This window comes from Diadema setosum, chromosome 9 (assembly GCF_964275005.1).
Source record: "Diadema setosum chromosome 9, eeDiaSeto1, whole genome shotgun sequence".
Classification (NCBI taxonomy): Eukaryota; Metazoa; Echinodermata; class Echinoidea; order Diadematoida; family Diadematidae; genus Diadema; species Diadema setosum.
In genome coordinates this window covers 22,326,020-22,339,527 of record NC_092693.1, presented here as the reverse complement: position 1 = coordinate 22,339,527, position 13,508 = coordinate 22,326,020, and the positions used below count along the sequence as shown (strand labels likewise).

The window sequence follows — 13,508 nt, the reverse complement described above, 5'->3', positions numbered from 1 at the left end:
GGGCAGCGCCATTACTGCGGTGTATCGTCCGACCCCCCCTCCTCTCTCCCCACCCCTCTCACGCGCGCAGAATGAAAAACTGATGCATGGTTGTTTTAGCCAATGGGCATCTCGTACTGAGTGCGCGAATGCTTGTTTAGTGCGCGAACCTTTGTTACAAGTGCGCGATAAACATGTTGCCCGTGGGGTGGGGGAGAGCAGGGGGGGTCGGCTGAGACACCGCAATTTGAGCTCATGGCTGCGCCCAGTGCCATAAAATGTCTGCTGCCCTCAACGAACCCGAATCGGTCAATACTAGTAAAAGAATGACATAAAAAACGCCGGTTACGTATCGCAGCCTCCATGGTCATACACATACACAGCACACGTTACATGACTCGACTGCATAGCTAGCTTCGCACTCACTGGGCGGCGTGCGGGTATCGCGTATCGGTAGTATTAAAGTCGTCATAAAATCAATCCACCATTAGCACCAAGAAAATGTACTCGGCGGTCAGTAAACTTGGAGTTGTTGCTCCGTTTGTTAACGCAACAGCACACAATGTGGCGTGTCAAATTAGACCAGCTGTTGTTACATCAACTGTGATCCAAAAAATTGATATGCCCCTTCCAGAAAAGGAAGATAGGCTCTCAAACTACAAGCTTACTGCCCTCCTTCCCAGATCACACACTACGCGATCAACGTCCGGTGTGCAAGGTATGTACAGTATTCAGAACCGGCACTGTCTGTACAATGTCAATGTAGGTCAAGTCTGAAATTGTGTCACTGCTTTCTTATTTTTCCCCCAATATTTTACAGTATTTTATTGTATTTAGAATTGCTGTAATAAAGCGTTGTAAATTTTACTGTACATTGTGTCTTTTACGACTTTGTAAGTTTAAGAGCATACAAATCCCAATAATGTGTTAACTGTTAGAGTGCCATAGCATAGGGGTTCTACCTACGGTCGGTTTCTATTTGACTATGTAACGTTAAAAATTTATCCCGGCCAGACGCTGTTAATACGCTGTGCGAATGGGCTGTGTATAGTTAAGTTTCTATGCAGAATTTAGGCCTAATATTGTTACCAGTTTAAAAAAAAAGAAAAATAGTAACTGACGACCATGCAGGTGCGGCGCACCGGCTTGTTACACTATAGCAGTGGAAAATGCCCCCAGACTTGCGCGCCCGTGCCCGCGCCTGCACCACCAAGTTCAAGTTCAAGTCCAATGTTCGTCATCATAAGCAGCGGAAGCAAAATAGCGTGCATAATCCGAACGCTTGCGCTGCAACCATCGTTCGGCCCCCTGTACTCATTGTTCGGCCCCTTATGTCCATGCATCAACATGCGCAACGTACCGCGCCGTGCGCTCGCCCTGCCTATGTGAATGTATCAGTGCGCGGGCTATGCACGGGCGAAACCGTATACATCAGTTCGGGAAACCCACTCACAAGGGGGGCCCCTCCTTATAAGTAACCCGTCCCCCTTATAAGTAACCCCGTCCCCCTTATAAGTAACCCCCGGGGCACCCCTTATAAGGAGTCTCCACGCTTTTTTGCAATGCAACGCGAAAATGAAAGGACTGCGGCAATTCGCTTGATTATGTCCATAAAGCTTCACAAGTTTCCTAGTTACTCACGAAATTTGAGCAAAATCGGTTTGAGGCATCATATCTAAAATCATGGATTTAAATGCGATGTCAAACGACCCATGCGAATGCTGAAATGCGAGCGATTACTGGCGTGAGTGTCGCCAGGCGCGGCGGCGTGGCAATGCTTGAGTGCAGACGTGGCGACTGAGTCACGGGGTGGCATGCAAAATATACATATCGCGTAAACGCCTAAGTTATCTCAGAAACGGTTGCAATCATGGCTGTAAGTGTACCTGCTGTATAGATTCAATGCAGATAAACGGACTAGTAACTTTAAAACTTGGAATGAAACAAGTCTATATGTGTTGCTATGCAACTTTACTTACCTGTTACTTACCCGTTGAACTGCTTGTGCGAGTTGACCCGGGAGGGTTCAACAACGATTTTCGGGGGTCCGGCGACGTGGCCCACTGTTGTGCTCTTCGGAACACGTGTGGAGATAGTTGCATAGTTTGAATTTCGCACTTGATATGCGCCATTTTTTATTCATGAATTTCAGTGAATTTTTATTTGTAAGAGTGGTTGATTCATGGAACCCTGCCGAATCATGGACCACTTGCTTTATAGTAAGGGTACTAGGTCTCGCGCAGGGACCTAATGATCGCGCATAGCGTAACTGCGTATAACAAGCGATATTACGCACAGGACTAAGCGCAAAATTTGCCGATACCCCCATGGAATAAACATACCTGACTTACCGCTCAACATGAGAAGGAAGCAGGTAAGAAATTTTGATTTCCAACAAATTTTCCGCTAAATTTCCAATTTTTTACCTTGTACAAACCTACCTTCCCTTAAAATCTGTTCTAAGGATGTTGTAGCCTAGACGTGTCGTCTCGCTTGTCTCGTTCGTAGTCGATAGAATTCGTAATTTGTTCGATCGATCGTTTACCACGTGACGTCATCATACACAAGAACAATGTATGCTGCCAGCTACGCTGAAATACTGTTAATACGTTGTTTTAAGTCAAATTTTAACACAACGATTATAATATTACAAAGGAATAAATATTTCAGTCTATCGAAGTTGAAGTGTGATTTCAATTTGAATTTGCTTGTGATTTCTTGCGCTAACTTGTGATATATTTGTGACAGGGGAGGGCCATTTAATGATACTGAAGAAAACAAATTAGATGAGAGTGTGACAAATGGGTGACGAAAATGAGAGGGTGACGAATGGGTAAGCACACACACAAACACACACACACACACAATATATGTTCATATCAGGGAGGTGTGAGACCTCCCTATTCATATTTGTGACCGTGCACCTCAAAACGAACATAAAGTCGCGCACACTGATTTTGAATCCCTTTTTCATTTCTGAAAAACCTTGTCCATACTCTTCACTTTCAACTCTAATAACTTTGGAAAGGATAGTGCTACTGCTTTGAAAGTTGGCAGTAATTATGGACAGAATGTGTTAATGAGGCATGCTCAATGTCATTTTAATCTGATATTAAATCCCTTTGTTGTTACTCTGGTGGTGTACTTCCTGTTTTTTGTCCCATTCATCGCACAGCCAGCATGGTTTGGTAAAGATTAAGCGCTTGAATAGACACTGTACTTCAGAGCCTCTTTTCTCAGTTCACACTTTTCCTGAGTTTGTGCTTTCTTTCCAATATTTAGATAGGTTAGGAGAGTCCATTTGATTTGAGTTATACATCATTTTAAAGCTTAAAGTCTGCTCTTTCAGCATAATGGTCTTAACTAAAAATTCATGTCTGGCTACTTTTTGTTTGTTTTGAGGTGGAGAGTCTCATTTTACTTTTCTCCATTTTATATTACGTGTATATTATTGGTTAAAGTGATTACAAATATTGTAAGAAAACTTTATAAATGAAAATCATTAACGATTATGAAAATATCAATGATAAAAATAATAATAAGAATGATTAAATGATGATGGTGGTGGAGTGATAATAATAATGAAAATAATAATGATGATGATGATGATTATGTCCGATGATGGTGGTGGTGATAATAGTAATAATGATAATAATAATAATAATAACAATAATAATAATAACACATATAATAATAATAATAACAATAATATACACAAGTTAGGTAAAACTGCTGTTGCTTAACAGGGACAAATTTAATATCAAGTGAAAAAATATTCTACGAAAGCCGGAGCACATTACAGCCGCAGCGCAGAGGGGCAGACACTTTCACGCATGAAACTACAGAGGGCAGCTGCGCGATCTTTTGATACATACCCCGAGAAATTGAACGCATAAAAAAAAGTCTGACATACAAACGGCGACAGCGCACTACTCCGTCATCGTATCATCAGGAGATTCTGGGAGGTGATATTTCTGCATTTCCGTGATATTCATTGAGAAATTTAGGTACGATTATGGAATAACTTCTATTATAAGAGCATTTCAAATTTTCGTGCGCGATATCTAGACCCCTCAACCATACTGTATGCGTCATATGATATATTTCACGAATCTGAAATTCCTGACGATTTCGCGAGTGGTTAAATTCTCGATCGTTGAGACTTGTACTGAACGGAGAAATGTACACGCGTACATCACATCCACATCTCGAGCAGAGTCAATATTTTCGTGTGTCTTTAATTTCGCGAATAGCACCCGACTCGCGAAATTCGTGAAAATAAAGACCTTGCAAAATATTCGGCGTATACAGTATAGTTGAGTGACCGACACCTCATCATAGTTAATGTTTATGCATGTTTGAATCACATTTCGTCACTGAAATTCTATGAAATCCCACTCACATAGGAGGTAAGAAAAATGCTGAAGATTCCAATAGAACCACCAAGTTCACTGATTGATACCGGAAATTTGCAGCTATTGTCCTAAAACGCATAAAAAAGCAAAGCATGTAAAACTACTAAAAGACGTGTGCAGGTGACCGTGATGTTCCCATGCATAGACAAGCACGTAAAGATGTGTGCCGTGATGATACTTACGGTATAATGTGTATTCCTATTTAGTATTATAAATTTAAGATTTTTGCGAAAAATTGCTCAGTTTTTACCACAGTTTGCTTGGTTGTGATAACCCTGCCAAGTTTCAAGTGTACTGAACACAGTCCCAGGCATAAATTTTTGTTCAGTGCAATTGTAACAATATCAAGCAGGGTGACGGTATTCGGGCCCCTGACGAGGTGCAGGCACCTCACTATACCTGCGCTCGTGCTGGACGCCTCCTTTATCTACCCAGAGCAAACTGCCTGTGCCTCCCTTCAGAACACTATTTAGAAAGTATGTAAAAGATTATTTCAATATCTATACAGAAGGCACATTCATATTTGTAGTTGTGTTGAGATCAGCAGATTTTATCTTGAAAAGAGGATAATTTTAGATTCTAACTGATAATTATAAAAATGAAGCAGATTGTGAACGAGGGTGGCAATTGTACAGACACAGTCACGACAGTACAAAATTCTGTGGCGATAGTCATCGTTTTCACTTTGCAGAAAGATGAATGAACGACGCCCCTAGAGAGGATGCGAAAGAGACGGCAAATAAACGTGACAGACACGTACGAACGAGGCTGGTAACGGGCCATGCGACTCTGTTAGATATCACAGTGCTCGCATGAGGCATATGAAATACTTGTACAACGCGATCATACCTACAATTGTAGCAACACGTTGCCAATACAAGAAATATCACATGATGCGAAATGACAAGTTCGCTTGAATTTTGGCATGTATGTTTTATACTGTACAGCGAACACACCACACCTCACAGACAACACACAATGCAATTATACTACCGGGTATAGTAGGGCCCACACAGAAGCACAAGCGAAGGCCATGAGATGAGACAAGCAGTAACCTAAAGTCAGTGAGTAAAGATGACCACTGATATTCGGTAAAAATAGATGGAGGATATCGGCACAGCGACCACTGTTCTACAGACAGTGCTTCACATTTTGGGGGAGGCGCTTGGCATGAAAGGAGGCGCTCATTCCTTCCTGACTGAGCCTGCTCCAGGAGAGGCTGCTTCCCCTATATCTTATCCCCTGTGATGAGGGCCAGGGGAGGCGGGTATACCTAAAATTTTAGGAATGCCGGCCTGGTGCAGGCTCGCAGCTCTGGAGGCGCTTTCCGCTGCTACACTGGCTAGAAAGTTTTTGAACTCTGACTCGATTAATATACCAAACATGACCCAATGCTTAATGGCAATGGTGTGTAGACTCTAGTTCTACAGAACAGAGGGCAGCAGTTGAGCTTGCCGAGATGTCTGGTACATAAAGCAGGCATGATATTCTGTAGATTTAAATCTGATTTCAGATCTTTTTTTCTCAAGTCTACACACATTTTGCTTTTTCCATGAATCAAAATCACCTGAAAATTTATGTTTTTTTTCAACAAACCTCAATATCATCCCTGATAAAGGCAAAACCCCCTACCCCTACACTTGTACGACGTAGTACCTACCCAAGCACACTGTGCTTCTGATGAGAAGTATCTGCACCCACACCAACGTTCGACCTCCCATGCCGAGGTTCGACCGTGCACAATTTAAGCATACTCAGCTAGGTTTCTACATGTAGCAGGCGGTCAAATTTTGGATGGCCAAAATACACATTGTATGGGCTGTGTATAGTTGGCGAAGGCCATGAGACAAGCAATAGACCACTGATATTCGGTAAAAATAGATGGAGGATATTGGCAAATTATGGGTGGCTCGCGTTCTGACATGTTTCAGCTTCTCAACAATGCCATTTTGAACCAAATTGACAATTATGAAATTATATTACATAAATATTGTCAGATACCTACAGAAATTGCATATGGTCACTGATTCGCTACTTGGTCACTAGCTACAGTACCTGTACCTGTACTCCCAGATCCTGGCATTAATGCCCATATGCCTAGCGTACGCACATCATCTGCTGAAGTTACTTGAGTGCTTGAGTGCTTGAGCCAGTCACTCTGATTGAAAGCTGGCATGTTATACCGCTCCTGAGGCCAGTTGCAAGAATCTTGAATCAAATGCAAGTCCCCCAAATTGTATGCACCATTGCATTTAAGGGCGTGTCTGTTGCTGGCAGCATGAAAGTTTAATTTCATGTGAAAATATCAGACTCAAATTCACATTTGATTCTGACCAACACAAAGTTTCGGCCAATAATTGCATTTGAATTTGATGTGAAGTTCTATCACAAGTCGAGTTTCTAGCAACGGGCGGCCCGCAGTAAGCGTTACGGAGGTCAGCATACCCAGACCGTGACAATTTATCACTTTTGCTGGCTGCATGTAAATTTCAGTAGAATGTTCGCTTCCGCCAGGCATACATGTATCCGCAGGTGATGATGCAAGGTTGAAAATGACCTGTTTATTATTCCTTCATTGATGTTGGCTCTTACTCAGCGTCTGCTTCATGTTTTCAAGTGCTGTTGAAACAGCACCCTCAAGTCGCTTTCTTCATTTCCAGATGTACCAGAGATGGGATCTGTATGTGTGTAGATATAAGAACCATTGATTCTTTGTTCCAGAGTGTACTGCTTTGCACTTACTTTCATTCAGTGGCAATTGCCATTCATTGGACCAGTTTGTTATGGCAATTGAATTCCATAGCAGATCTGAGTCAGCTTTAGAGTCATTGTCCTGTATAGCTTGGTGTCATCTGCAAAAAGTGTGATACGGGAATCAACTGTTGAAGGCAGATAGTTTCTATTATATGTTGAACAATGTTGGTCCGGTTCTAGCACACTTCTCTGCGGTATACCGCTTGTCACGAATAGATCTCAACTCCTTACCATTAATTACTACTTTTTGGGTCCTGTCCTACATTGAATGTATGTATGTTATTACACATAACATTATGATAATGATAATTATAATAGTAGTAGTAGTAGTAGTAGTAGTAGTAGTACACTTTGTAGTAGTTGTAGTAGTAGTAGTAGTAGTAGTAGTAGTAGTAATTAATTAGTTCATAAAGCTCGTAACCTACACTGTACATATCATGTATATATTCTTCTGTGCTGCAATAGCTTCTGATATGCTTAACAATATTGTCTTATGTCAGTATCAAGAGAAGGAACAAAACATTTTTTGTACATATATATATCATTGTCCTGCGGCAGGGGTGGATCCAGGAATTCCGTAAAAGGGGCTTGCCTTTACAAAATTAAAGGGAGCGCATGCGCCCCCCTTTTTTTCTTTTGTTTTAACAAAAATCAAAAGGGGGGTACGCACCCCGTGCACCCCCGCCTACATTGTAGATATGCCACTGTACGGTGACATCACAAACTGTTGTAGACAGTCTTCTCATCCAGTGATGATGGCATAGAATTTTAAGAATTTATAACAGTTGAATGGATTGTCCTGTATTCCTCAAAATTCACTTGTCAATACATGTACATGTATATTGCCGTATCAACTCAATCCATATACATGTACATGTACATTTGTCCAGTACATTGCCTGGCAGTCAAGTAGCTCACAAACATACACTGCAATGTAGTTTTTTATTTGTTGTAAATACCTTTGTTGTGCAGGTCCCAGCCATGTCAGGTTTGCGCACACAGATGTCCAGGTTCCAGATTTCTCAGAGTACAGGCGGGACACATCTCAGGACCCAAACAAGCCGGCTGGGACATCGTCCATTGACCGGCAGATGTTCACCTACCTCTTGGTTGGCGGCGGCAGTATCGCTGCGGCCTATAGTGCCAAGAACATCGTGACAGACTTCATCCAGACCATGAATGCATCTGCTGATGTTCTGGCCATGGCCAAGATTGAGATTAAGCTGGATGAGATTCCAGAGGTTAGTGCCATTAGTTTACACCGAGTATGGTCGTGGCAACAGTCTATTTTTTTGCTATGGTGCACCAAAAGGAACCATGTCTGGTTCTGTTACAATATCATTTCCCCAAGTTTCTTACTTAGATTAGTCTTCAACTGTTGAATTTGTTGCTTTTGATTTTGACATATGAATAACATTTTGGGTGACTTGAATTTTGAATTACAGTGGACTCCCGTTATAGCAAACTCCTTGGGACCGGCAGTTTTCTTTCATTATATATCGAAATTTTGTTATAATGAAACAAATAAACAATAAAAAAACATAAAACTGATAATGTTGTATTCTGAATTTTTACTTTGTTATAACTGGAATTTCATTATAACCGTGTTCGTTATAACGGGAGTACACCGTACCGATTTTTAAAAAACAAAACCAGACATGATTCCGTTTGGCGCACCCATAGCAAAAAACATGATTGTTGCCGTTACTTTCCTCGGTGTAAACACGCCCTTACAGTGTACGCCCTGTTTCACACCTCCTTTCTCCTTGTCAAAGTGTGAAACTATTTGACTGAGTTCAGGATTATGTAAAGCATGGTTACTGTCTTCCCAGTTGAATTGTTTACATGTTGTACTTGTTTAAAAGCAACTTTCCTGTGATTTTTGTAATCAAAATGGTAGTACATGTATCTCAAGGCTGTTTCAATCTGTGTTACTGACTCGCCCGTTATTTTTTTCTTTTTTTTTTATTTACCAGTGGTAGCATGATTTTTAATGAATGGGGATAAACAGAATTCATCACGTGTTGTCATACAATGCATTTATGTGATAGTGAATGATGTGATTCAGTATCAGGAATATAAATTTGATAGCCTTGTTGTTAGAAGTCATTGTGTTTATAGAGTTACAGGGATCAAGGAAATGAGAGAAATTTGACAATTCATGCCCTTAATGAGTTGAATGTGTTGAGGGAGAACTTCAGGTTAATCTTTCCTTTCCTTTCCCTTGCAACAGGGCAAGAACATGACCTTCAAGTGGAGGGGCAAGCCTCTCTTCGTCAGGCACCGGACACAGGAAGAGATCGACGACGTCAACAGCGTCGATGTGGCGTCCCTGCGCGACCCCCAGGCTGACAAGGAGCGTGTGCAGAACGACAAGTGGCTGGTGCTCATCGGCGTCTGCACCCACCTGGGATGCGTGCCCATCGCCAACGCCGGCGAGTTCGGCGGCTACTACTGCCCCTGCCACGGCTCCCACTACGACGCCTCCGGCCGCATCAGGAAGGGCCCCGCCCCCCTCAACCTCGAGATCCCAGAGTACGCCTTCCCATCCGATGATCTTCTCGTTGTTGGTTAGCAGCCATCAAACCTTTCCCCCCGCACAACCATCACATTGCTTTGTGATCGTCAAGACACAAGCCTACATTTCGACAAACTGTACACTTTGAAGAAGCGATCCTGATACAGAATGAGTGATAGTCTTTTTTTTCCTCCCAACTATCACCCAAGTTCTCTTTTATCATTCAGTAACAAAGACCACTCTAGTGAATTTATGAAAGATAGGTTATGCAATATAAAAAAAAAAATCTAATAAAGATGTCTTAACTATAGGTTAACTGTGTACCATCTGCAGTGATATGCCTGTTTTCTTGGAAGTAGTGTATCCAGCAGTGAGCTCAATGTCACACTGATATAGGATGGAAATATTTTAAATATTGGTGAGAAAATTGACATGCATTATTTATTACCATATGTGAATAAAGAAAAAAGAGGAATATTAGGATCTTATGCATTGACTGCTTTACAAACTATCATCATTGGTCGAGAAAGAAAGTCTTCAGTGTCCACTTCATGTAGGCTTTGAACAGTGTTTTAGCCCTGGCGCTCTGTCATAGACAATAACTTACCTCATCATGGCAGTGGACTGGTTTATATTAAGCACCATATGCAGAGCAGTAGGTGAATACTTGCCTAGAATATTTTTGTGGGCGATTATTGCGAGGTATGTGCAACAGAAGAGAGGAGTACTGCAGTTTGGCATGGTGAAGAATTTGCTGTCCCATCATGACTAGTAGGTATTTTACGACACCCACTGTGTGTTTTATCTATGTACAAGAGTTGAATTAAAGATTGAGAGTTATTGTATTAAAAGACATGTTGTAAAAGAGCCAATGAATCTCCCTTTTTCCTCCCTCTTGTGTGTGTGTGTGTGTGTGTGTTGTTGTTTTAATAGTGGCCCTCCTGTGATACCGTATATTGTATTGATACGTCTGGCATGTTGAAACGGAGTCTCTCTTTATATGAAAAAAAAAAGAAAGAATGGGGCCCTGTTGTAAATACAGTAAACCTCGCATGAGTCGAATCTCTCGGGACTGAAAAAAATGCGTCGACTTAGGTGAACTTCGACTCTTGCGAGAGTCAATTTTTTTTCGACTTACAGTTATGTACATGTATTATAGTACATTTGCTTGCATGTGTGTGTGTTTGCATTCAAATTTGTCTGTTCTTGAAGATAATGTTCTTATTTTGTTCTACATTGAACATGGAATTTGTATCAATACTAGTAGTTAAACGTAGTTCTGAGAATGTCTGCGCTAATGTGGCAATGTGCATGTGCTATGTCTATTGTGCAACATAGGTAGCCATTGCTGGCAGACATTCTCTCAGCTGCGTGCTTTCATCTCTGTCAACCTTCCCCGAGACAAACACTCTCCCAGGCCCATCCCACCTCCATTGAACAAAACTATGCAGCCAGCATGCACAAACAAGCTCCGCCCACTTGGCCTGTCACTAAAATATTAAAGCAGCGATTGGCTTGACCAAGGAGTTCTGGCTTGACATGGATAAAGTATGGATGTGCTGTGTGTATGGATAAAGTATGGATCGATGTGCTGTGTGTATACATGTATACATGTGTATGTATTCGACATGCGTGCGGAACGGTACGGTATAAGATATTGAGTGTGCATGCTTACCTGCGGCAGGTCAGGGACGGGGTACTGCGACATGCCGATTTTTTGGTTCTCCTCTAAATGTAATGAGAATGCCAGACAAATCTTCTTCGGCTCAAGTGATGTAAACTACGTGTATTTTGTACAAAAGGGACCGAATGTTTTACTTCGACACAGCCGAAATATCGACTCTTGTACTTCGGCTTATCCACACATTTCTTAGAGAAAATAGATAGGGAAAAATCGGGACTCTTTATTTTGCTTCGAGTTAAGTGATTTTCGACTCACTCGACGTCGACTTATCCGAGTCCCGCTGGTACTGATATCAAATCAAAAAATGTTGCCAAAAAAAAAATCAAACAATACTATGATTTATACCTCGTATACTACATATTAGGATGTCTCCATGAGGGAGCTCATATCCATATTTGCCCTCGTAGAGGAGCTCACGATGAAAGGTCTCCATTATTATGGAATCTCATATTATAATCCAAATAGCATTATAGTCTCCATTCAGGAGCTCATGAAATTAATATCTCCACATTGCAGCTTATTGTATTTTCATCGCCCAAATACACTATGTATCTATCTACCTATCTATCTATGTGCATCTGTGTGTGTGTGTGTGTGTGTGTATATATATAATATATATACATAGGACTTACTTTAGAAAAGCACATTACGTGAACTTTGTTTTTAAGCTGTCTTATATACTAAATTCTGTCCCAATTTAAATTGCTGTGTTGAAAAACATTGGTCAAAACATTAGATGGACGTGTATATGTCCCGCCATTGTAAAAGACCTCATAATGTATGTTTTCGAAGCATGGAAGGTCCATCTAAGGTAGGCTTTGTATATATAAATATCTATCAATCTCTCTCTCTCTCTCCCTCTCTCTCTCTCTCTCTCTCTCTCTCTCTCTATATATATATATATATATATACATATACATGTGTGTGTGTGTGTGTGTGTGTGTGTGTGTGTGTGTGTGTGTGTGAAAATGCAAACAAACTACACTTGACCACAAATACACAACTCATTACTGCATGTACTACACCTGTGGACCTAAGGGGGCATTGCAAGAAAGTTGCAATCAGAGCTCTTTATGGCTCGAGTTGTGATCAATTGCAAATCCCTCAATCAAATTCCAAGTCTTGAAATTATTAGCAAATTTGTAATGCAACTCGACTTTCTTGCAATACCCCATAAGTCAGATACAGTAGCCACAATGCAAACTCACCTGTACTAACGTATAGGTCATAAAATGGGGATACATATTAATACAATACATATTATGAAAAAGCACTACCTTCTTATTCACATTTCTCATTCATGTCTGATCGCATCAAAATACAGACAAACATATAGGTACAAATAAACCTTTCACCAGTGATATAGTTGACACATGTACCAACATATGAGACGAAGCAATACAATGTACTTGCATTTACTAATTGTGTTTTTCATCTACATTACGGCAGTCTTTCCTGCCAGTCTGTTTGCATATGATTACATCATGTTTACAATCGGGTATTACCTCGCATTGTCATTTTCTTCGTATTACAGACAAAACATGTAGCTAAATTCATAATAACGGCATAGTTTATACACGGCGGTACGTGTGTGAATATTAGAACCCCACTGGTTGAGCGTGCACACTACACTGTCCATCAGCACTTGTGTGGACAACGTGACTTTGTAATAAGCATTTAAAACTATCCTCCTTGGTGTTGTTTTTGGCTTTGACGACAGATCATTAATCCTTTTGCAGACAAGAAATAGATAATTCCTCAATAATTTCTATCCCTTGGATTGCAACTGAACAAAAGATGAACATTATAGCAAATTCAGTGAACTTAGACCCTGTGCCCCATCATCTCGACATAATTGTATACACACTACCCAGTACATGGTCCTCCTTCTATGAAATCGTACAATTAAACTGAAATTATCTCCAGTGATCTTTGACCTCGACGTTTGATGCAATCACTTAACTATATATTAACAACGTTTGCTAATGTCCTTCCTTCTCACAAACTTAAACCATAAGAGATTCCAAGCTGTCAATCATGTTATTGGCCAAAGGTCTTTGACCTTTGTTTTCAGAGATTTTGCCAACATTCTCATCAGCACAAATTGCACCTCATATGACAAACACATGCTGAGCATGAACAGATTATCCTTTTTGTT

The 13,508-nt window shown here is 40.9% G+C and overlaps 1 protein-coding gene across 1 annotated transcript; it reads left to right on the top strand.

The window, feature by feature from the left end:
* Positions 1-405: 405 nt before the first annotated feature.
* On the top strand, positions 406-10,533 carry LOC140232951 (cytochrome b-c1 complex subunit Rieske, mitochondrial-like). The gene is made up of 3 exons (XM_072313063.1): positions 406-697; positions 8,121-8,389; positions 9,382-10,533. Exons 1-3 carry the CDS (start codon positions 481-483, stop codon positions 9,721-9,723), a joined length of 828 nt encoding a protein of 275 aa, XP_072169164.1. The 5' UTR covers positions 406-480; the 3' UTR covers positions 9,724-10,533.
* Positions 10,534-13,508: the final 2,975 nt, after the last annotated feature.

Coding starts and splice junctions, on each gene's coding strand:
- LOC140232951 (XM_072313063.1), top strand. CDS start 481: ATGTACTCGGCGGTCAGTAAACTTGGAGTTGTTGCTCCGTTTGTTAAC. Junction 698..8,120: donor ATCAACGTCCGGTGTGCAAG/GTATGTACAGTA, acceptor TTTGTTGTGCAG/GTCCCAGCCATGTCAGGTTT. Junction 8,390..9,381: donor AGCTGGATGAGATTCCAGAG/GTTAGTGCCATT, acceptor CCCTTGCAACAG/GGCAAGAACATGACCTTCAA.